Raw genomic sequence first — 26,484 nt, 5'->3', positions numbered from 1 at the left:
GCTAATACCCAGTCATCTAGCGACTTTTAATGCCTTAAACAGGTGGCCGGGTTACAACGCGTAGCGAGGGTGGTCGCCAGCCCTTCATGCCACGTGAGCCAACAACTCCCTACACTAACTATTACCGTTAACCTCTACGTGTTTTTATGGGAAGGGGAAACCGAAGAACTCTGGTGAAAGACCCTTTAACCAATGGGGAGAGAACTTGCAAACTCTACGCGGAAAGAGTGGTTCCGAGTTTTCATCCAGTGTCACAAGCTGGAATCGAACCCGGCTCCCATTGCTGCAAGGCGTAAGTGCTAACCATTTCGCCGTACGCGTCATACCAGAACTTGGAGTTGAAGATAGATCGAGGAGTCATCCGAGATCGACCTATTAAAGTATTAAAGTTAAAAATTATAATATTTGGATTTTCCGATATTTTAAGCGATATATTAAATAAAATCAAAAGTATATGGAAAAGTATAAATGGTCCGACGTGGGTTAACATGGGTGTGAATTTTCCGCTAAGCCGCGGAAGCGTACACCGCATTGCCGCTAAAAATACACAGCTTGTACTACGCCGCGGCTCAACCTACACTGTTAAAAAAATTCGTTCAGAAATGAACGATAGCGTTCTAAAGGTATGTAACAGAGAACGGTGCGTTCAAGATATTTTATTTCGTTCAAATAAGAACGAATGCTCTTTCGCCCTCTGGAGGAAGGTTTGTAAACTACACAATAGAATAGATTCGTTCCAAGAGTTAGGACATGTTTTACACACAATCCTTTATTTGTATTGGTTTCATGTACATGTACTAACATATAAGAGTGACACTTTCAACGTATGACCAAAAGTAACGAATAAGTGTGACACTATTTTGCGGAAAACTTCGTATGGCCAAAAGTAACAAACAAGTATAACATCCATAAAGTAATAAATGAGTGGTTTAGAGTGCACTTTGTTATAGGTAGTTTTTTCGTATATTATTATGTTGTTTTAAGTTAGTGTACTGGTTGATTAAACTATTACTCGTAGTAATTTATTTACAGGGTGATTTAGAACATGTTGTAATGAAGAGGTTTTATAGTTGTATGTACAGTGTGTTTGGAAATATACCGAAGATTCAATTTCATTGTTGGAGCGTAGCTCCTTCACTAGCGACTCAAATGGCGTTGGGTCTGTAACGCTGTTTCTCAGAAACTACCCCACCTATTGAAAAGAAACTTAACACAAATAACGATATAAATAACCTCCGTGTCCTAACGAAGTGGAAAACGAAAAAGGGTTGTGAAAGGTCCAAATTTATAGGACACGCACCGTTTTTTTTAAGTATATTTTTATTCGATTGGCAAGGTAGACGAAATTCGTTCGGAAATGTAATTGCCCAAGTTCCAGAATTAAAATTTACAGAAAATATTTCGTAATATACTGCAATTTGGTTTGACGTTTTCAGCATAGAAATAAATTCTAAAATCGTCTATTACCAGTTCTGGGCCTTTCGGCTGAGAATAGAATGTAATATCTAATAATCTAGTTTTAGGCCGGGTTTTCCTTTTCGGTGGGCCATGTGTTATGTTAGGTTACTTTTATTAATTTAGCATAACAAACCGCCGCCAGGAGACATGAGTTAAAATTATGAAAGCGATAACTTAATGTACTCTTTGTATTGGATAACGATAAAGCATTCCAAGTCGAACAATAAAGCGTTCTACCGCGAACGACAAAGTGTTCCGCGGCGAACGAGAAAATGATCCACGTCGAACGACAAAGCGTCCCAGCGCGAACGACAAACTTTCTAATTTGAACAAAGAAGGTTTGTTCAATATAGAACATCTAAGTTCAATATTGAACCATAAACCATCGTTCTTTATCGAACGAATATTTTTTGTTCATTTTAGAACAAAATGGCGTTCTGTTACAGGGACAACCTTCTGAACGGCGATTTGTTCAAATTAGAACAATTTTTTTAACAGTGTAATAAGGATGTAAAATTATTTTAAATAATGACTTTAGAATGTCACTTCTCTATTCTTAATATTTTGGCCTTCCTAAATATATTTTGAAAAAGCAACGTCAAAATATTAACAGAAAAGTCCAATTTTAATATACACCAAACCTTTTAAATTCCACTTTCAATTGTAAATCGTTTATCAGTCGTCCAAAAAACCTAATTGAGATATCGTTCCCTCTAAAAAAAATAAGGTGTATTTCAACACCTTTTTAAGAACATTTTTTGGGTCCAAATTTGTTCTGTTTTGAGGTGTTAACTCACCCCATTAAAGGTGTTAAATTACTTCATTTTTACACTACTACTCAAATATTCAAGAAAAAATGTTTAATTGAAAGTAATCTTTAATACCTTTTTTACACCTTTTCGGTATATTTATCCTTCTTAAGTAGCACATTTAACTCCATTAAAGGTGTGAATAACAGTATTGTTTTCTTTTTTAAAGGTGTAAGTTTCACAAATTAATTTTGGCATAATATAATTTAAACAAGTTGCTTTACTGTTAAACACCATATTAACACCATTATGAGAAAACGTTAAACTCAGAAAGGTGTTTTTACATAAAATGTTCTATCTGGAGTTAAAAAGGTGTAAGTAAGGTGCGATTGTAAAATTTCACCTTAGCGACTCCGTAGTTACCCTATTTTTAAGTGTTGATCGTCCAATTCCTAACACTTTTCAATAAACATCTTATATACAATCACCGTTGTTTAAACAGCTAACTTAATTGGGCAAATGGATCGCGTCCTAAAATCGAACTATCCTCGAGGGTAAAAGGGAAGATGAAAGATAAATTAGACTACAACGATATATACACAGACAGAGAGAATCAATTTAAAGTCCAACTATAGCGCCTTTGGAAGCGTAGAACTGGAAACGGGGGGCACTTTAACTCAAGACATCCTCTAATTACGTTTGCCAGATAGAGGACATAGAGTGGTTTAATAGAGAAAGGACTCAAATTGGTCACAGACAAACGCATTGGCGCGTTTTAGGGGCTCCTTCGGGAAGAGGGGTCTTCGTCAACTCTCTCTGGCTGCCTGGTACCGAATGCACCGGCTAAATTGGCCGTGTATAATTAGCGCCGGTCGAGAGTGTTAAGTGGTTCACACTTGGTCGGTCGACGTAGGCCCTGCAGGCGTCGCGTGAGAGAGAAGTGAGCGCCAAGTTAGTGCCCCATCGGCGGCGACGCGACGCGGAATGGGAAAGATGGAGCTGATGCCGAGATGCGATTTTAAAGGGCTAATTCCAAAGACTGAGAGGCTCTACAGCCACCAAGAGGTACATCGAGAATGGTTCTTTAATCTTCGGCGTCGGGGAATTAAGCGACTGGTAATGATTACCTACGTAGGCAGGGTGTCGGTTGTAGTTTCTATATAGCATCCACTCTTAATCCCACTGCTGTGTGCGAAGTGGGGATTGGTCGTCCCATTGCTGCACTTTCTGCTGTTTGAGTGGCTCGCGTCAAAGGTGAGACCGTCAGTAGTAGGGTACTACTACCCATGCTGGATTTGTCACCTGTCCGGGCTAGGTGGACGCTGGCGTAGGGCACTATGATGATAGACCTCCGGTGGTATGGCCCCTGTTACCAGGTACACCGGGCTATAAATTCTGACACACTGGTAATTATTTTGACTACCTGCCACTCTGTTTATGGATTTCAACTTTTCGGAGTTCCAAATTGTAATTTACATCAGTTGCGATTTTCAACTAGTATCACTAGAAAGCGTACACGGTGACTAATTAGTTAAAAGTTTGTTTTTAACGAGCCAAATAACTTTAATTCTGTTGAGCCCAAAAGGATTCCCATTATTGGCGATCCCTACGAAAATGGTGGCTCAAATTTGATTCCAAAATTGGACAGATACAAATTCGACTTTGATCAAAAATTACAATTCAAAATGTGTTATATTTGATCCAATATTTTGTTCCAACTTGATCAAAATTATTTGATCCAAACCAAATTGGATTCCAACTGAATCTTGATTATAGTTGGGTCCAAAATAGAAGTGGATAAAGTCATTTTCGGCACTATATACTTAGAGGTAATCCCCAAAATTGTACTATTCTTCCAATATATATCTTTTAAGTAATTCCGGGTATGCAGTGTGAAACCTGTATCTAATCGTAAGAATATGATGTACGTTAAGTCATCTTAACCCCATCTTTAAGTTCCTTTATGTCAGTTCAATTAGTACACATCAACGCCAAATTATTGTAAAAGTTAACAAAAGTCGCGGATAATTTGTTTGCTAAGCTATATTTTCATCTTCGAATGGTGGTTGTGTAAAAGGAACGCGTAAAAATGAAAAATAATCGGTTAGTTCCGACCGAGGGATTTCGAAGGGGCGAAAACAAGATTCGTCGAATTCAACATTAGACAGCAGTTAAACGCGCTTTTTTGTACGGGTGTAAAGCTTCGTGGAAGCCTGCCCGTTCACGTTCGAACGCGTGATGCTTAAAACACTTTAGAACGTAAGAGTTGCGTGAAAGAGTCGACGAGGAATTTTCTGAAAAAAATTTAATTTCGTGGTAACGCGTCAACTGAATGGAAATAAATAATCATAATTCTTGGCTAACACATGCAATCGCTGTCAAAAAGGGGCTGTTTCTACAGAAACAGTCGTGTCTTTTTCCCCAAAATCTAGTTGAGCGTTTTATCCTTGCCCAGTCAGGCCTGCATAGAGACGCCGCGTACATCACCCAACGCAGCCAAAACGTGAAAAGATTTGACAAGTTATAATAATCTTTCCATTTTCCATAAAACTACACGAGATTGCGCGTAAACAGAAGAAGAAAGCACTCTTTTCCCCCGTGTCACACCCAAGCGAACTCCTCTTTCGAGGTTATTCAAATTAGTTACCGTACTGCCTCCCGACTTTTAAAACCACTATCCGTGTTCTCCTGTTAATTATCGCTTTTTTAGACTTCGGTTAAATTTTACCGTAATATTTCACTTTTACAACTGATTGTTTGATTCGTGTTATCTTTGTGATTGTGTCTTGAAATTCGCTCGGCAAAAAAACGTTAATTCTGATTTCGGGACGATAATTTTCATATTTTAAAAAACTATCTAGCTTGTTTCTAGAGACCCAATACTGAAGCAAAGTAAACTACTTTTTAACTTTCCTAATAAAATAAATGATCGTATTATAAATGAATAGAGACATATTTAATGTTATTTAAGTAACATTTCGCCATTCGCTTAGGAATTTTCGGTTCAAAAAGATAAATGTTTTGGAACAATTTGAACAATTAAAAATATTTTTTGATTGATGATTATATAAGCAAAAATACCTATTTAGAAGTAGACTAAATTGTTAATTATCAAAGCAACACTGCGGAATAACCACATATCGTAGTGTCTGTTTAAAGATATACGACTAAAACAATTTAATTCTATCAAAATTAAATTAATTAATTTTCGAAGTGAAGCGCGAAGTTTAACAAAGTTATCAACTTGTTAATGGATAACCACACATATAGGGTGTCTATTATAGGAATGGAAAATTAAAAAGATTCCATTTTCTCCTGCGGTGTGCTCTTTGAATCGAGTCACTAGCTTCGTCTTTCTGTCTATTATGACAACCACGCGTAGAGATATATTTTCGTTTATTGAAAAGAAGAGAAATATTAATTCGAAGCTTTCCATTTACGGGTCAAAAGCACCTTCGTATTTCTTTTCATGATATTCGTGTAGTTTGGAATTTCGTTGCGAGCGGTTCCGCTAGGCTGGAGTGAAGATATTCATTCTGAAGAAATGAAAAGCTTCATTGTAAGAATAAGGAGAAGAAATACAGACGGTTGCGTGCTAATCGAGGGAAAATTTTGGATATACTGGATAAATAGAAATTTTTATTGAAAAAAATGATCACTATAAGATTTAAGAGATATTATTAGTGACATTTGGAGATGAGTTTTAGTAGGTTTAAAAATGATATGATCTACATAAGGTATCTGGAGATAGCTTGTTACGGTGCACGCTTTATTTGAGCTGCTAAAATATGTACTTATCACTATCGCACGAATCACCATATATAATAAAATTAATAAATTGGAGCGAGTATATAGCACATATTTTATTGGTACTTACGACCAAAAATATTTCTACAGGAAAATCACCAGATGCCCATGAAATGATATTAAACTTAAGTGCTAAGCTGTATAATTCTTGGTTCATATTTATTGCAAAACGATATAAAATTTGTCAGTACTTATAATTTTGGATTAAATACACTTGGGATAAAAAATTTGGATTAAATACACTTGGGATAAATAATTTTGGATTAAATACACTTGGGATAAATAATTTTGGATTAAATACACTTGGGATAAATAATTTTGGATTAAATACACTTGGGATAAAACATTTTGGATTAAATACACTTGGGATAAAACATTTTGGATTAAATACACTTGGGATAAATAATTTTGGATTAAATACACTTGGGATAAATAATTTTGGATTAAATACACTTGGGATAAATAATTTTGGATTAAATACACTTGGGATAAAACATTTTGGATTAAATACACTTGGGATAAAACATTTTGGATTAAATACTCTTGGGATATAACATTTGGGATTAAATACACTTGGGATATAACATTTTGGATTAAATACACTTGGAATAAATAATTTTGATGAAATGCTTTTGGGATAAATAATTTTGATGAAATGCTTTTGGGATAAATAATTTTGATGAAATGCTTTTGGGATAAATAATTTTGATGAAATGCTTTTGGGATAAATAATTTTGGATGAAATGGGTTTTAGAAGAAACGCTTTACGGATAAATAATTTTGGATTAAACGATACATAATTTTAAGTGAAATAATTTTGAGCGAAAAACTTTTGGGAGCAATGGTTTTGGAAGAAATGCTCTTTTCAGGAATAATTATAGATAAAATACGTCGGGGGAGATTTTGGGTATTAATCTTATTCGGGAGAACTTGTTTTGGAATAAATTGAGCTAAATAAAATAAAAAATAAACATTTGGAAAAATGTGTGATGAATTTTATAGAGCGACCATTCGCTATTTCATTATATAAAAAAACATATGATTACTATATTACAAAATATCGTATCAAATCAGATACAATTGCCAATATAATAATTATAATAATTTTAGTTTAACGTCTGAAGAAAATAATATAAATAAATTCCTAAGATAGGTACGTCTCGTATATAAAGTAGCTAAATTAACGGTAATTTTTATGAATTCCTCAATTTTGGAAACAATGACGCAGTTATGGCTTTAGGCGCCTTTTGAAACTGTTAATGTCTCAATTATAATCAAATAACAATTTACCCTGTATTCTATAAATGAAATTACCAATCGAGTTAGGAAGGTCGAAAAAATATAACGACGAACCACAAGACTTTCCTTATGCAGAAATAACCAAAAATGTCTTATAAACGGCCAATTAAACTCCCTAAAAAAGTACCGCAGAAAAAACAAAGCCACTTTTCACTTTAAACACCGAATAACGCGTTAAAATAAATAGCAGGAAGAATATATTGTTTTATAACTTCTGCGTATAGCCAAAAAAGGGATAGAAAAATATAATATTTCAGGGGTGGCGGAAAGCGGAATAAATTCACACGCAGTCCGAATTTCATAAAACCGAAAAATTACCGAGTTAAGTACCGTAATTCCAAAATGGAGGATAATTATTCCAATTAGTCGCGAATTAATTTTGGCCGACAGGTGTTTAAACACGGGTTTTTCAAAATTGCAACGCCTCGTATGGGCGACTGCGTTTGATAAAATCTTCGGTCGACTCCTCCGAATATCACCCGTTTAAAAAAACCTTGGAGACAATGGCGTTTGGAACAATGAACGATATGCCACTCACGTAATATTTGCTTTAATGCCATCGCGAAGAAGCGACGAATCAACCAAGCACAAATATTAAAAAAAAAAATTGGGGGGACTTTGCGAAAAAACACGTTAAAATGGTTAAGTTACCAAAAAGCGTATTTGAAGAGCTTGTTTTAATTTTATACATCGCGTTCGTAATTTAATTATATACGGCCGTGTAAGCGAAGAATGATCAAAATTAGTTACGCGTTTGTCTTTAAAAACGTTATTGAAATTTATTGTTAAATTAAATTTTAAGAACGTTGAATTAGAATAATTTTAATTGTTTGGTATTTTTTGTTTGGATTAATAGTTACTGTTACCAGAAATATAAATATGTAATGTATAGATATTTCTAAAACTATTTCATTAGTTAAATATCCCTAAGTAGGGTAATTTTTCTATTTTTTACGCGGAGTAATACCAGCGGTAAATGTTATGCGGTGCACCGAGAAATAAATTGTACTGTTAAAAATACGTAAATTTTCTGGCAGCTTAATATTACAGAATTATTTTGAATTTTTTTCTGGTTTTACTGAATTTTAATTTTTACGTGGAGTAATACCAGCGGCAAATGTTAAGCCGCGATTGCACGGGAAAGTAATCATTGAAAACTGCCGTATACATTATATAACGCGTTATATACTTCTACGTAATTAACTTCTGATACTCCTTCTATTATCCAAATAATTAAAAGAATTGTAATTCTTAAATATATTCTAAAATTAAAACTAATTCTAATAGGTGAATCTTATAATTTTGGCGGGTAAAGGCGGTTGTTTCTGAATTTAATGATTTCGGATCGTCCAAATCAAGGACAAACTAAAAAAATAACACGTTTACACGCATTATCTTCAACTTTACTCTCGTTTTATGTACATAGAATCGCGTGATCACGCGGACACAAAATATAAAAAATAGTTCTATTCTACAGTTTTTTCTACTTCTTTGAAACGGATGTGTACTTTACGGGTTTCTAGTCGCTAAAGTAAAGTGACACAGCACCATCTTGTGGCACGAAAGCTCGACACACTTTGGTACGCGTTTAAAAGTATGCGCCAAAAAAACCTTTTCCCACAAAATTGAACATTCACGTATACAAATTTGATTTGCCATATTTGCCGATAATCGCGCCACGCGAATCGTTTCCAAAAAGCGACGGCATTTGAATCTATATTGATTCATATTATTTACGGTTTGAGAAAAACGCGAACCTCGCAGATAATTAGGTTACGTCTTGGCTATTTTATTCGAAAAGATCGTTTATCGTGATAATAAAAAGGATCTATATTTCTTATATTTCGATCGTTGGGGACTTTATAAGACCAAATGGTTTAATCAAATTCAAATCGCGGTACTTTGGTAAGATACGCTTTCATAACGGTACAAGATTTAAATAAATATTTATTTAATTAAATTTATTTATTTATTTATAAAATAAATAATTGATTTAAATCGTGTAACCGTTACAAGATTTGAGTCAATGAAGGCCTATCTGGATTTTATTACAAGTACGATATTCTATTCTTGATAATAACTTTGCACGTGCAATTATTAAAGATAATAAAGTCCACGTTTCCAAAACCCTATAGCCCCAAGGCTTGAGTTACAATGATGAAATAATCTAAATGTTATCGAACTATATACTATAGGACGTGTTGAGTTATAAGTGTTTGTCAGAATAGAAGACTCGAATAATCCAAAAGAAAGTAAACATTAGGATGGTTTAATTTAACTACCGCAAGTTAGACGATTACCTTCCGAAATCGACAGATTCTAGGACATTGAGGGAGATTCTTACGGTAACAATTGTAAGTAACACTAGGTGATTTCATCCTTGAATTAAATAAGGTGGTAAATACTTCCATGCTCCGTCGCTACTTCAAATTATATTCTGGGTATTTAATTTTGGATATGGCTGTCTATACTACCATCTTTCTTTTCAATTTGTTGTGACACGGACATTTTAACATCAAACTACTTTTGACCTCCCATATCTCAGCTCATGGACCGAATTTTCAATTACAAATTAGGTCTTCGTCATAGCACGAAGCGTGCATTTATTGGACAGGTAGTTTCGGAGATCGTTTTGATAAGTTATATAAGTTATTATATAGGGAGTACAGTATTTCTTCCCGTGGGTTCAAACTTAATATTCGCGTTTCGTCATAACACGGAGGATTGATGAAGCAATATGTCTACAAAGAGTGGCGTTCACTAATAATAGTAATAATAATCAGCTAGGATAATACCCAAGGCACCACCTTAGGCCTAAGTCATCGAGCGACTTTTAAAGCCATTAATTCAGTTGGCCGGGTTACAATGCGTAGGAGGGTGGTGGTAAGCCCTTCATGCCACGCGAGCCAACAACTCCCTACACTCACTATCACCGTTACCCTCAACAAGTTTTTCGTAGTTTTTTCGTTGTGTTTGAGATCCAATACATGAGTCAAGAAGTGGAGTAGTGATATTTTCCAGGCCTAGTGGAATAGGTTTTATTACTTATTTAAGTATAATTTGTTTACAACGGGCAAAATTAAAACATATTTCTATAGACGTACTTTATGCCCCGTATAAACGATGTCAGTTGAGGTGTCAGCACGTAGGCAAATTTCCGTGTTAAAGCCTAATTTGCAGCTGCATTTGGTGACACGTGTAACATTACCTCGTCCTACGACCACATCGTCCTTATTAACTTTGTATACACTATTTCCCAAAGTTTAAAGTTTTATACTTTTAACGCTGTCTAGGTAAGTAGCTACACGAATTATAAAACTCAATACGTTTATATCGAAATATACAACGCAGCTGTAATGAGTTTCAACACGAATTTCGGGAACTGCACTCGCCTTAACACTATCGTGAAAGCAATACTTACGGCAGACTTTTACGCCGTATATTTGTCGCCTCGCATTCAAATATTCATGAACAGCAATGTGTAATTTGATTCTGTAGATATCTTTCATATATAAAACGACTAGGTTGCGGGTTACACAGAACGCGGCCTTTAATCATTACATTGTGTGTTTATACTTTAACATTAGGCACTTCGAATGGGACATAAATATAACGGTTTGGTGTATGATATTAGTATATGTCATTTATTATATATTTTCTCTTTTATTGAAACACCACAGCTTGCGTTCGATGTATTACTTTTTACTTTCAAAACTGGTACGGCAAACCTAATATTGGAAAAATGTGCTTAAAAATAGATCGGAAATTAGCAATTAAGGGGGAAGAATACAGTAAAAGCCTCTTTTTCGTTCAAGCTGAACGTTTCTGTTTTAACAATCACATAATTGAATTATATTTTTCTTATTAGGCTGAACCTTCCTCTGGTGCTTAAAATGATTTTTATAATTCTAATATTAATAGTTAACGAGATATAAGGTCCTAACTAAAGGGTAGTTTGGGCGCTTGCCGAACTTGTTTAGCTCCGGGGGCTCGAATTAAAACGTAATAACTTAATTACTTTTAAATTTAAAATTGTAAAATTTATTTTACGCACTAAATAAGAGGCTGTTCTACATTTAAATATTAATTTTATAAGTTAAAATACAAAATTAAAAGAGTTCAGCTTGAAATAGCGCGAAAGTAGACAATGGCCACAGTAGTCTTCCCCCTTAATATGTAAATTCAAAATTTAATTTATTTACAAATTCTTCAATTAATAATGTAGGATGCAACCTTTTTTAGAATAATGCATTGATTATTGAAATATTTTAAGCATAGATTAAAAAAAAACCTCTTCAATCTTTTTTTAAAAATGAACATTTCACGTACAAATATAATCATCTGGTATACGACACAATTAATATGGTCTAAAAATTCCAAAACAACGTAGAAGTAAGAGATATATTTCCCATATAATGAGTCGACATTCAAGCACAATTTACACCAAAAACAAAACTGATTTGGTTCAAATGAAATTCAAAAACTAAAGTTTTTAATATATACTTTGTATGCTGATATAGATCTAATAACAAACCAAATTCCGAAAAATGCTAGAATTTCCTGTTTGCTTATATAGTAAAATGCAACCCTAGAAGATTCTAAATTCTAATACAGATAGTCAATTGTAAATGTTATCCTTAATTAAAACTGATAAGTACATTGAATATAAATATATTAAATCAAAAATAAAAAGTCAATTTAATGTATATTAGCCAATTCTACCAAGCTCTATTTTCGCGTAAGATTTCAAAACTATTTATGTCAAAATACGTAAACCTCTAATTTTCCTTTTTTACATAAGCTATTAAAATTAAGTTTTTACACTATTTTCGATTATTTAATTGAAAGATTAACACGCGCAGGTACACTCATAATAAATAACCGCAAACCGGTTGAATTTGAAATTCCCTTCGACCCGGTACCGGAAATGCTTGATAATATCTTGGCGCTATCCGTACTAGAGTTTCCAAGGTTGCAACTTAACATTAATATTATTGGTATGCAACCTTCAATTGAAAAGTAAAGGAAATTAATAAATCTAACGGTTAGTTAACATTTTAGTATCTCCGTTTGAGTTACCTAATACCAAACAATTCTCTAATTTTAACTCCATCATTTTAGATACTCATTTCAATCCCGGCCTTCGAGGATTTGAATATCCGTACATCTCGTGCTGGTAATTCAATATATATTTTTGGTTGATAGAGATAAAAGGGTAACATGGGGACTCAAATTCGTCCACTTTATGTCCTTCCCACGGAGTACACGCATACGATTAAAGTGCGTGTCGTCAATTTTCGAGGGAAGAAAATTTCGCTTTCCCGCGATTCTAATCAACATTCCACGGGGAACGCGTCTCTATGGAGGTCCTAAAAATAGCGATTTCCGCTACTACCCTTTCATGTCGGACCGCCGCTGCCTACGAAGGCGCTTGGGGACGAGGTGTACCGTGTACGCGAAGAACAAGCCCAAATTATAGCGATTATTGCATCACCCCTCCTCTCACCTACTTCGCGCGATTCAAGGCGCGAGTTCAGCGTCGCATCGTCATTTCCCGTTGCACAGTTCGTTAGATACTAATACAGGGAAGGAACCAGCCAAAAAAGTGTCAAAAACGAAGCCATTTAGTTATCACGCACATCGAACTATAATTTTGGACCTTCCCTTCTCGATTGAGCTTAAGTTAGCCGGTGTACGAGGACGTCGAACGTGGGGGTTATGCATACAATCATCAAAATTAACGATTAATTAACGACAAATATAAGATTATTATTATTAGAAGTAAAAAACATTAAATTGAAATTGAGATGGTTCTTACCAATTGGAAATAGGACCCCCTAATCATAAATGTTTTGAGCATAGGCTAATATTTTCCGAATAATATTAAAATACATAAATTGCACAAAATGCACATGGAAATTATGTAGGCCTATTAAAATATAAAATTATTAATATTTGGGAAGTCTTGAAACTTGAAATGTAATATGTGATAGTGTAATTTTCAAGCTAGTTCTTACGGTTGATTAATGAATTTCATATTTTGTACCACCAGTTTTAACATAAGCTAGGGATTATTGGCGCTAGTTACGTTAAAAAGATATCGTAGCTAATTACGTTTTGATTTAGTTCATATCCCCTTTAAAGAGAGGATCTAAAACAATTTGCCTTTGGTCACCTATAATCAGGGTACCTGGAATTCCTGGAAAAGTCAGGGAATTTGAATATGGGTATATTAGACAGGGAAAAGTCAGGGAATTTTAAAAATTAGTCGAAATATCAGGGAATTTAATTTTGGTTGCAAATAGGAAACTTTTACTAAAATATAAGTTAAAAATAACAAAATCTTCCCTCTAAGTAAGTCAGTGAAAATCTCCGGAGATGGTCAGGGAAAACCTGGAAAAGTCAGGGTGTTTGATTGTGAATCAAATGTGGCAACCCTGTATGATGGGTGTTAGAAACGTGTTAGTGGCACCTCTGATTTTAGAAAACAAACTAGATTTGTACATACTCCAGCGACAAGTAAATAACCACGTGTAATCAAACTAACTTAAACTCGTAACGTATGACTTTGGCGTGATACCGGCGTGTGTGAACACAATGGTGTAGGAGTCGTCGTGGAGAGATGATCTAAATATCCGGGCGAAAAAGGTTAGAGGCGCGCTGGCATCCGGTGCACGCTATCGGGGCACCCACCGCGTAACGAACGAAAAAAGATAAAACCTTTTAAAACCATTACACACATCCACAGGGAGAGAGAGAGACAACCAGTAAGGCTGGTTTTAAAATACTCCACCGCAAAACCGGATACACGTCAGTAAATTAGCGAGATATATGGTTTACCCGGACTGCACGCAATCACATCACCATATTTCCCCTTCTCCCACGGCACCCGTTTAAATCGGACTATCTTCGACACCTCACGAGAGAACGAGCTAGAAGGCGGCAAGAATCACGCCATCAAGTTGCGACAAACGCGGGATATGTCACTTTATTACTGAGCTTTTTTACCTTTACACCTTTTACATACTCATTACGACGATAGGCGATATTTTTTTTCATAACTATACGCTTTAGGTACCGCCTCGAAGGTCCGAATCAACTTGGCGTGGAAAATTCGCCACTTTTTGTTTGAGCAAATTTATAGACGGGAAATTACTGTATAATCGACCTTTTCTCCTTTTCATTTCCTACGAAATTCCCGCTTGTCATAAGGCCTTTAAAGGTGATAAACCGACGTATTGTCTACCTTGTATATTGTCATATTGATGTCTGATGGTTTCCCTTAGAAATTACGCCTTTTCTATGGCGTAGCTCTAAAAAGCGATTGAGACACTGAGTAGCTTTTAAATAGAATTAAGTTTTTCCGGTCCTAATTTACCGACTGTTTACCGGAGTAATTTTAGTAGAAACATTGTTATCCCTTGTCAAACGTAATATAAATAAACGTAGAATCGTTGTGAAAATTTGGAACCCGTCCACACGATCTACAAGATTATTTTAAAATTATTTTCCGTACAAAGCTATTGCTTCAAACAGGCAGAATTATCTATACCTTTTCAAACGAAAAACGACAATAACAATTACACCCAACATTTAAGAAGATTCCCCGATATTAATAAAATAACAGTAATTTTACAGCAAAATAACCACATAAAAACCCAAATTCTTTAAACAAAATTACAATAGTAGTTTTTCCACTACGCTAGAAGAATTTTCCTTAAAGGGAATATGTTGGATTTTCGAATTTAACACTTCTGCCAACTAACAGAAGCGGGGGTGATTGGGTACTACTCCCTTCAACGATTTAACTAAACGCTGTGATAATTAATAACAGCGCCGCCACATTTGTCCGAAACGAACTAAAATCCCTCTTGCAGCCATTCGCTTTAAGAATTCCCTGGTCCATACAACCTATTAGTGTTGTAAGTCGGAAAATGACCGAGGTCTTTTTTCTGGAAAATTTTTGGTATTTTTCCGAAAAAAATAAAAAAACGTTTTCATTCCATGATTAGTCTAATATTTTTGTAAACCTAAAAGTAAAACTAAACCTCTAGACTAGTTTAAACTGAATAACAATGTAACACTATTAATGTTTTGTAGTATGTTTACTGATATTTGACATTTTTTATCGATAAAAAGTTAAAAACATTAAAAACTATTAAAAAGTAATTCATGTTTCAATTTTTAATTTTTCCGATTTGCGGAAAATTTTCCGCATTTTATGGTCCATACAATCTATGCGTATAGCGTATATCAGAAATATTTCCATCGATAACTTTGAAATTGAATGCGCGGGGTGTATGGGTCCCAAAAGTCGCCTGGAAACCGAAAAAGCAAGAGGAGGGAGGTTCTTGAAAAATATTGAAAACACGTGCTCTCGGAGCGTATTGTTAAGGACGAACAATCATATTTCGGAAAAACGCATAGATATCTCAAACTCGGGAAGAGGGAGTGGGGGAGCAAGGTACGGGGAAAGTCGTTCGACTTTGATCTACGGCGACAGAACGGTGACCATATTTTACGCGGCCGCATTATGTTAGAAGTCCTTGTTCAAAATATATCAAACGGTTCTACGATTGGACGGCGAAGCTAGACCAATATCGCGACTCCGTAAACGTTGTAGCTTTACCTACGAGACATATGGAATGGCGTATAAAGTTTCAACGAACCCAGACGGAGGTTTAGCAATGTATGCCACTGGGATCAAGTTTCCGTCCATCCCACTCGAGACTATTCTTCCAAATTTGGAATATAAAATTCGTTGCAGAGGCCCCTCAGTTTTATCAATAAGCGGTATTTTCTGTAGCGCATTGTTGAAGAATGTGGTGCAGATCCTTTAACGAATCAAGCCGAATGGAGGGAATCAAATTGATCCCCCCCTCTACGGTTATAAGGCTACCATTTTTTACCTAGAGATACGCTCGTATTAATGGTACGGTGAAAGATGTTACCTTTAGGACTGAATAACTATTTGTACCATAGAGATACGCTCGTATAAATGGTCTGGTATACTGAAAACCTTTTAACCTTTGCAGACCATTCTGAATTCGATGCACAAGTACCAGCCTCGCTTCCACTTGGTCCGGGCCAACGACATCCTCAAGTTGCCTTACAGCACCTTCCGCACCTACGTCTTCAAGGAGACAGAGTTCATCGCCGTCACGGCCTACCAGAACGAAAAGGTAATTCACTACCGTTTCTTTTTAAATTGGTTCCGTTGAAATACAGCATTTAAGATATTAAAAATCGTTAAGCCTTAGTTCTTTTTACTTTCCATCCAAGTTATAGTTGTTTCATGTAATTTCTTAATACGTAACGGAATCAGTGGTAATGTAATTGGTATTAAAACTATTTAATTAAAAATTTCAATTACGTATAGACCATTAAAGAAAAATAAAATCATCGAGCAAATTAAATTAATTTAAATTTGCCGCTTTTACAAGAAGTACACAAATCCATCTAGACCATACCTTCGCAATGAGCGTGAATTTCCAGCTGAACTACATCACCACGTACGGTTTAAAATGAAAAATTTCCACCGCGTAGGGATATTTATTTATTTATAAACTATATTTTACCGATTTTATACCTTTAGAAAGTAACTTAAAGGGAGTAAAACCCTCCTTGTTTGGTAGGGTGCGCCATAGCTTCTCTCTTTTCTCGCTCATGGCGCTAGTCTAGAACGATAGTAGAAACACCCAATTCTACTGTTGGAGCAGGGTTTCCACACGTCAGGGAAAACAGGGAATTTAAAAATGGGCCTAAAAAGTCAGGGAAATGTCAGGGAATTTTAAGAATTTCTGAAGATTCAGGGAAAAGTCAGGGAATTCAATTTTATCTGGGCACTTTTTGAAGGTAATTTAACTCTAGATGTATGACAAATTCCACGATTATCATTTATTTCCTTGAATGTTTGGCTAATTTTTTCAACATTGCAATAACCTTTTTACTGAAATATAAGTCCATCCAAATTTATTAACTTCTGATAAAAGTAAAATATAAAAGAAAAATTTTGCCCTTAATAAGTCAGGGAAAATCTCTTAAAATGGTCAGGGAAAACAGGGAATAGTCAGGGAATTTGAATCTGAAAATTTTGTGGCAACCCTGTAGAGGAAGCGTGCCCGGCCTGAAGAGGTTTTCTCACTTGAAACCTTTATTGTTTCATATTTAGTGTTTATTTTTTAAATGCACCCTTAATTAACATATAAACAACAATATCCGAGCTATAAATTAATTATTTTCATTATAGTTTGGATATGTATTAAAATATAATTTCTTAATAATGAGGTACGTGGTTTTAAATTCACGAAAGGCGTTCTAGTAGATATGGTAAATTAAAGCACTACCAAAGCGGGGATACTTTTAGTGGAATAATTCCTCAAAACCACTGTATTTCCCACTACGTATAACACGTGATTAGAAAAATGAGGGAAGGGAATTATGTATTGCTCCAAATTCCTGAAAAGGTTATACTCCCTTTAAATAACGAATTTTCCGCAAAAGTTCGAAACCTGGAGCTTGCGAAGGTATATCATGTTTCCGGCGAATATATTATAAGAAACATATCACATAATCCTATTATCACACACTACTCATTTTAACTGCTTGTAGTTATAAAACCTCCAATTTGTTGGAGCAGACCCAGTCAGTCTAATAGTAATAATAATAATAATTTCGTTCATAATTGGTGGGGCAATAGAAAAATGTATTGGCGTAAAACGCGCTAAAATTATCGAGAAAAATCCATGAGGGGGGGGGGGGTCAGAGATTTAATACACCATGAGATAATCAACATCATAGTGAATTTGGGAAAGCAACCACATGTGTCTGAAAACTATTGCTAGTTGACTGTTTCGTAATTATGTCCGAGTTTGGCTAAGCTACTTTTTTGTTGTGAAACATGAGGTTGGGTTGACGGGTGAGGTACTGCTTCGTACCACGAACGTGCTTCCGACCATTACGGCGATATTAAAAGTCGTAAAAACCACCGCGGCGCGAACGTAAAAGGGTTATCACACCTTTAACGAAGTGCTGGGTCTCAGCTAGCACCTGCAACGGGCAAAATGCTAATAAAAAACATATTAAAAGGTATTTTTAATAGTATGGCTGGCTATTACGTAAGCGCTAACTACGTCGATTAAATAAATGTTCCATACGTGAGGATACGGTTTTGAATACAGTGTAAATGACTTTTACCAGCGTGTCACGTTAGAAGAACCATTAAAGGCTGGTTTTCACTATAGGCAAAAACGCCACAACGGTGAGAGTCGACGCAAAAATATTGCATTAGGCCTGACGGGAATTTTTCGCGTCGACGTTCACCGTCGTGGCGTTTTTGCCCTAATGAAAACCAGCCTTAATAGTTAGAACGTTTTACCTGGCGTTTCGTTACTTTTTACACGGTTAATAATAATACAAATGGTATGAAGTCTATTAAAGTAGAGCTTAATGGCTGGTTGAAAAACGATTTGTTTAAATCCAAACGCAGATTTCCTCGTAGATTAGTTTTCTTCGCGTTGAATATATGGCCTTATGATTATTTAAATTCTTCTACATTTACAAAAAGAAACTATGACCTCCGGTAAGATAATCTATGGTTTACTAAAAAAATAACATTAAAAATAATTTTATTTTAAAACGTAGAAGCTGAAATAAATGATCTTGTAATATTTGGGAAAATTACGGGTAAAAACCTTCGAAAATTAAAATAACCAAAAATAAATAATATTAGAGTTTATATTTACATAAATGCGCCGTTTATCAGTCAAAACTCTCTTGAAAATCAAACTTCATTTTGTTTTTTAATAGTTATTACAACAAAATATCTCGTAATCGGGCTAAAATCTTATTAGCTTATATTTAAAACGCGAAGTCAGTGAGTAGGACGCGAAACTCCTTTTCAGCTGTTCATTTCCGAGTCTCATAAAATAATCATACGTCTATTATACGTATGAATCCCCCCAAAAGATTAAGTTGTTTTTCGAAGAACCTAAAAGACTCGTAACATAAGGGTGCACTCAAGGAGGACATATTAATGCAGATTTAAAATTGAACTAACCAGACAGTAGGCGGGAAAGGAGGCAAGTTCTATCGCTTAGGCCTTTCAACGAATTGTCAGTTAAGCCTCGGCGTTGCTATAAGCCTAAAATCATTAGCGCGCCCCCCTTAGTGGCTTTCCCCTTAGGCCCAAAAGGAAATTTTGAAAATGGAATTGTTGAATTTGAATGATACCTCTCTTTTTCCGTATAATAATGGTCCGAAGAGAAGCCAAGCATTGGGGAATTCGAGTCTTTAATAGTGGCTTTAATAGCTACCGGATTGTCATTATGATAATTTCGAGCGACTCTCGCTTATAATAGAACTACCGCGATGATTCAATTAAAGAAGAGTTTTTCGATTCGGACGACTCGCTTAAATAAATAATAAAACGCTTTCGTACTTAGCTACGCGGTTCCTAGCGTTTCATTTAGACTAAATAATTATCGAAGGAGCTTGGATTTCTTCCCCGTTGCTAGTCGCCGTCGAAGCGCTTACTATTTTTCTTTCCTAGCGTATTGTCGGAAACGCTAGCGCCATCTATGTTTATTTCAACCAACTAAAACGTTTTATTTATTTAAATATTTTTCGCGGTGAAAATATCATTTTCTTTTAAAACTTTCGCGTGTCGCGATAATAAAGAACCGGGTGGTCAATCCCAAAACTAAAATTACAACGTCCGGTTCTAAAGCCCCGATAAGTATCGGAATCATTTTGGATCTAGCGTTTGTCAAATTTCAGGGTTGAATGGTTCGATAGAGAGTAGAATGGAGGCGGAATCTTCTAAAAGGGATTAAGGAAAGGGGTGCCCGTGGTCTGGCTGGTGGAGCCATTCTTCGGGGAATGTCGCGGCTCGTTAGATTGCACTTTTTAGGAGAAACGTTGGCGCCGACGCCAAGCGTAGCTTGACCGGGCCTTGCCAACGTGGTCGAGCGTGCAAAGAGAATACCATACCACCACCACCGAGAGAGTTTCGCTGGCGCCCGCGGCCTCCGACGCTGCCACCGAGAGCGGGCGCGTAAGACGGGACTAGCCTATTCCGGCGTTCGACAGAAATGCCAACTGAGCGTCGCCGTTCGGAAGAACCACGCCATTTGTTTCCGCGAGACAGTAGTGCTATACCGAAAGATGCTCGATTCTGATTCTCAGAGACACGACAGGAGACGCGTATCTCCAAAAGCGGGGGTTTAAAACCGGGGAGGTCCTTCTGGCGCCGGTCTAGCGCTGACTCGGGGTGACCTCTGAACCGTCATCAGCGTTGACCCCTACCCCCGGGGTACTGGGGGAGGGCTACGAACCCACCCCTCTTTCGTTCCTCGACATCGTTGCCTCCCCGCCCTTTCATTTAAGAGAGTTTTATTCGCATTGAAAAAGACGTGCCCTACCTATAATTAAAAAAAAAACCCTAAAGACTCCGCGGAACGGAAGTAGGAAGATTAATAACCGGAAGTCGCTTTTCAACCCTATAACTCTTCCCCCAAAATACGCGTTTCTTCGTACTGAGACAACAGGATGTTTATAATTACCAACGCCAAACTGTCAACCGCGCGTGGGTTCGTGGGAATATTGATATTTTCTCCGGTGTAGTCCTAGACTTAATTAAATTATGGCGGTGCTGCTGGTACGATGACGAACCTGTTATTTTTTAAGCAAACGTTTGAAATGACGGCGGCGCCTATAGGGGCAGCTATCGAGGATGGTCGGAGCGTCGCGCGGCGAGGTTGTCGTCCGTAAAGGACCAAAGAATAGGGTCCCTAATTTTTCGGGTTGGGACGATCCGCGCTGACGGGTGGGGGCGCTATTGAAGCGTTCACCGTCCATAAAGAACTTTACAAGCGGAAGGGGGATCTGTCTCCGTGTTTGAACGTACACGTATCAGGGGGTCGAGCGGAGGCTATACATTCGTTCCAAAGTACTGTAATTTGGTTCGCAAGCTCGGGTACTTCGGATGTTTTTTATTTCCCGTTATTGTACGACTTAGAGGACAGACGGCCAGTTGTCCTCCTGCCCCCTTGCGCCGAACAAAAAAATACTTTTAAACTACGTTGTCAACGCAAATTAGCGGTTGGAAATGAATATTGTCAAGCGACGGAAGCTGGAATTATACGTTGGAAGACAATTTTTCGTGGCTTTCGCGTACGGCTATACTTAAACAACATATCCCCGTTTATTCGTATTATTATTTGGGTGGGATGACTTTCTTTATTACCGCTTCTAATGACCTCGCGGGCCTCGTCTAATAGACCACCCCTACGAGGATGTCCCCAATTATCCTGGCCTTCCTACAAATTGAAGACATCCTCGGAACAATTCTTTCGTAAAAGGATCACCTTCGTGATTGTAGTTATATTTACTTACATCTGGAGTTAAAAGCTTTAAAAAAATTGTTGCGCTGGTAATTACTGAAAATAAACTTTACACTACGAAGGAAACGGGGATTCCCGCGTTGAGAGTGGTTAGTGGCTATTGAGGAGCATCCCTCAATAACCGGCTTTATATCGGGATGTCCAACTATGACGGGATTAAAGGCAAGTTACCATCTCGAACAAACGGCCGTTATAACGAGAGCAAAGCGCTTTTTTTGTAGCCGGCCGCCTTATTAAAAAAGCCAACAGAGAGGAATATATAGAGAACACTGGCGCTGGGTGTTACACGCGTGTCTATCGAATTGGAGAATTTTCTCGGCTGTCGTTGGATTCTTAGCGACGCCAAAGCTGTGAAAATCCGCTTTGTAGTTGCCCGGGATATGGCCGACATCCAGAAAAAGGGGACGGCCTCATCCGCCACCGAAATCTCTTCCGCTTTCTTTTTGAGCGCGGGCTGTAGTTAAGGGCCCCGTCGTTAAGTCCTTATCTCCGAATCACGTCTACCCCAAAAACCGCTATATTTTACATCTCGAATATAACGCTCGCAAATTGTCATATTCGTCACGAGTGACTTATCGGGATTGTTTCGTGTTTGTCTTTGTCAGATTACGCAGCTGAAAATCGACCACAATCCGTTCGCCAAAGGTTTCAGAGACACGGGTGCCGGAAAACGAGAAAAGAAGTAAGGAGTTATTTTTTGTTTATCACTGGGTTTCGTACCTCGGGTGTTGATCCTGGTAAACTAATCTTGTTTTTTAGTAGGCAGGCGATGCTACTGGGGCAACCGTCGCAACCGGTGCCAGCCGCGCTGAGGAATTTAGGTGGAACTTCTGGTAAACTGCATTTGCAAGACGACGACAGTAGCGACGATGACGAAAGGGTGGATGTCGGGGGAGCCGCCGATCTGAGACCGTCGAGCGCCTTAGGCCCCAGATCATCTGGTAAGCGATTTCGAATTGTTTTCTTTTCTTGGTTAATTTTGTGAAATGTGGCTATGAAAAAGCGTGGTATTTATGGTGTGGTTTCGCCGGTAATTAGGACTTAACGGGGCACCGGAATCTCCACGAAGAGACGAAGATGCCCGGGACTCGTTCGACCTGGGCGACTCGAAACTGAGGTTACCACCGGGCACCGATTTCGGCCCTCTGGATCCGAAATTGTTCGGTTCGAACTTCCAGTTCAACGCGGCGGCGCTTCACAACCCTCATTTACTACCGTACTTGTATCCTTCCGCGGCGGCGTTTTATTCGGGCGCCGGAGCGGCGGGACATCCCGCTTTGCCGGTTCTACCTCAACTCTTTCTACCAGGAACCTCAACCGGCGGCGGAGGACACGTCACGGGCGCGGGACACCCGACGAGCTTTCACCCTTTCCACTCGCTCTTCTCGCAGGTGGCCGCGGACCCCGCCAACGCCGCCACCTTCCCAGGACAGACTCTAACCGGTGGTTCGCCGCCCGCCGGCGTCTTAGCGGGGCTCAGTTCGAACGCCCTCTTAAACGCCCAACTGCAAGCGTTCGCCGCCGGAAACCCGTTCTTGAACCCCGGAAACCATCAGGGTTTCCCGCCCGGATTCTTGTCCGGAGCCGCTTCGCCCGCGTCCCAGTCGGACGCGAACTTGTTCCTAGCCAATCGGTTAAAGCAGCATCGGTTCTCGCCTTACTACCTTCAACTCAGCGCGGCGGCGGCGGCGGCCCAAGCCGCGGCCGACTTCGCCAACGCGTCCGCCGCCACTTCCTCCTTGCGCACTTCGGTCAGTTCGGACATGGCGTCCTCGCCCGCCGTCTCGCCCTTCGACAGCAGGCAAGACGGCTCCTTGTCCGCCACGACCCACGGCTCTCCCGTCCCGACCAGAAGGGACAGCGACCGCCATAGCCCTCCGGCGGCCAGCGCGACGGCCCAGGCGGGGACCACCTCGCCGACGCCGGTGACCGCGCCCAACGGAAGTTCCTCCGACTCGACCCCGTTCAGTTCGGTATGTGCCAGTCAACCTTCCAGCGATTTGAAAAACATTGAAAAAATGGTGAATGGACTGGAAAAATCGCGCAGTCCCGTCGCGCAATTGGACAAATCGTAACGTGAAATGAAAATTCGCTACATTCTCGTGTATATACGTAAATACATCGCTAAAATTACGAAGATATATATATAAAAAATGCCCCGGCAAAGGGTCAACAGTGAAAAATTGTTTTTACCGAGATAAATATATTTAATTTTGTGTATATATAAATAGTTAAACTCCTGTAAACTCATCTTCCCCTGGCGGCCATAAATAACGCGAATGTCACGAATAACACCAAAATTGTTTCCGAACAGACGAAATTCTCTGCAAAGCCCAAGACTGGAATTTCACAAAATGTCTTGGCCCTTTCTGTAGGACGAAGATAATATGGTGACATTTTATAATTGAAAAAAAAAAATGGTGTTCTAATTAACGGAATGTTAATGTCGATAAAAAAAAACCCGTTAGAAATTGATCCGTAGCCTAGATATAGTTCCTATATTTTTCATATTGTTTCCCCCACATTGAAATTTGGAAATCTTATTGAGCAGACTATTTCGCAACAACAACAAATAAAAAAACAGTTCTTTTTTTGGACGATAAATCTTCAGTTTTTAAATGTAGAAACGTCAAAAAAAGGTATCAATCGAGAAAATGTTAAGAAATTTGGTTTTTCTTTTGGTCCCTCTAAAAAAATATCTATATCTCAATTTCTTTTTTTAATTTAATGATTTTGGTCGCATCGTCAATTTCATCAGTTAAAGAAAATTTATTTCATAAATTTTTATGTCTAAATGTCATACGAAAAAGTATTCTTTTTTTCTTTATCTATTATTGACACAATGGTCTGTGATATCTCTTCCAAAATTAAATAAAACATTAACCATTTTGCTGTAATGGGAATATTAAATTTCAAATTAGAAATTTAGTAAAATTTCTACTGTTTGGCAGAATTTATTTCGTCTTTGATAGGGAAAAAAATTAAAGAATTTTTACTAATTTAAATGTGGTCCCGTTAAACTTCGTAAGGCTGTTAAAATATTTTGAGTTTCAAAACACAGTCGTTATAATTAAGTTGTTAAAAGATGCACCTCGATTTCCGTTGAATGCAAATCCCCCAATTAAAAAGGCCTACAAAACTGAGAACTGCATTTGAACGCGAAAATTTTTGATGTAAAATAAATTGGAAAAAAATCCTGATATGTATTTATTTAAATCCTTTCAGTTCGAATCGAAAAATGAAATAAAATTATAATGTAAAAAATACAGTTTGAGAAATTATTAATTATGATATTTATAAATATTTTTTTAGGTTAATATTAATCATTTCAGTTTGAGGCGGTACAATATATAATAAGACATGTTTAAATATAAAATCTTTGTATCATGTTTTAACATTCGTAATTTGTATGGCTTATTTAGATCAAAAATTAAATTTGTTAATTTTTTTTAGCTGATTATATATTTTTTTATTTATGATATAAATTTTATAATTATAATGTAACTTTTATAATTATAATATAATTTTAATTATTATAATATAATTTTTATAATTATAATAACATAAATTTTATAATTATAATAATATAAATTTAATAATTGTAATAATATAATTTTGAGAATAATAATAATATAAATTTTATAATTCAAAAATATAATTTTTATAATTATAATAATATTAATTTTATAATTATAATAATATAATTTTTATAATTATAATAATATAATTTTTATAATTATAGTAATATTAATTTTATAATTATAATAATAAAATTTTATAATTATAATAATAAAATTTTGATGATTAAAATAATATTAATTTTATAATTATAATAATAAAATTTTGATGATTAAAATAATATTAATTTTATAATTATAATAATAAAATTTTGATGATTAAAATAATATAATTTTATAATTATTATTAACTATCTAGACGGACTGTCTTGTACATGTTATAATAGATAAAAACAAAATCACCACTGTTTGTACAATAAAAACGTTTATTTTATTGAACTATGCTACGGCCGTTTCGGCGCCAAAACTAGCGCCTTCGTCAGGCTAAATTGTACAAACAGTGGTGATTTTGTTTTTATCTATAATTATTATTAACATAATTTCCAACGTAATTTCCAAAAGTAGGTAAGAATTAAGGTGGACTCCTATTGGATGCTTTTAAACCAGTAACAGATACGGCTGTCACATAAAATAGCTGATATAAGAAAAATGTGCCACAAGCCCTTAACAGAATCAAATAAAATTTACGAGACATTTCAGTTTTTACGACTTTCATTGGGGTTGGTCTCTCATACTCGAGGGTGATAGTGTACAGTGTACGGGGAAAGCTAAACAGGTAGTTCAAACGTAGTCCAGTAATTTCAAATCTTTGGCATCTAAAAATTCTTCAGTTTTTCAAAATCTGATAATTTTAATTTATTTTAATAATCTTTTTTTTTAAATTTTGAAATCTAACAGTTTAAAAAATTTGGGAATTTAAATAATTTTAAATTTTTTGTTTGCAGTCTTTTGCCACTTAAATATATATATAACTGAAGAATTTTTAGATGCAAAAGATTTGAAATTACTGGACTCCAAAGGAAAATTTTATTTATTGGATTCTAAAACCTAAAACAGTTATCGGACTAAAAAAAATTAAATTAATTAAAAATTATCAGATTAGAAATATTGAAAATCTTTCAGATTCAAAATAAAAATAGTAATTCCATAAAAAATTAAATTTCAAAAAGTAAAAAATTATCAGATTTTGAA

At 36.5% G+C, this 26,484-nt stretch overlaps 1 protein-coding gene across 2 annotated transcripts in view; it reads left to right on the top strand.

Annotated features, from left to right (window-relative positions):
• The window catches only part of LOC149922990 (uncharacterized), a 33,775-nt gene extending 9,530 nt beyond the window's left edge, over positions 1-24,245 (top strand). Inside the window, exons 3-6 of one of the 2 annotated variants that reach the window (XM_090163579.1) lie at positions 16,349-16,495; positions 22,321-22,397; positions 22,478-22,656; positions 22,754-24,245. In XM_090163579.1, coding sequence (XP_090019705.1) covers positions 16,349-16,495; positions 22,321-22,397; positions 22,478-22,656; positions 22,754-23,790 — 1,440 coding nt within the window. In that variant the 3' untranslated portion in view covers positions 23,791-24,245. Of the gene's footprint in view, positions 1-16,348; positions 16,496-22,320; positions 22,398-22,474; positions 22,657-22,753 lie in introns of both variants that reach the window. The other variant, XM_090163578.1, reaches the window with a different exon arrangement.
• The last annotated feature ends 2,239 nt before the right edge of the window (positions 24,246-26,484 follow it).

This window comes from Leiobunum rupestre, chromosome 11 (assembly GCF_980474605.1).
Source record: "Leiobunum rupestre chromosome 11, qqLeiRupe1.1.hap1, whole genome shotgun sequence".
NCBI classification, from domain to species: domain Eukaryota; kingdom Metazoa; phylum Arthropoda; class Arachnida; order Opiliones; family Sclerosomatidae; genus Leiobunum; species Leiobunum rupestre.
Note: the sequence above shows the minus strand (reverse complement) of the source record. Positions and strands in the feature narration are given on the sequence as shown.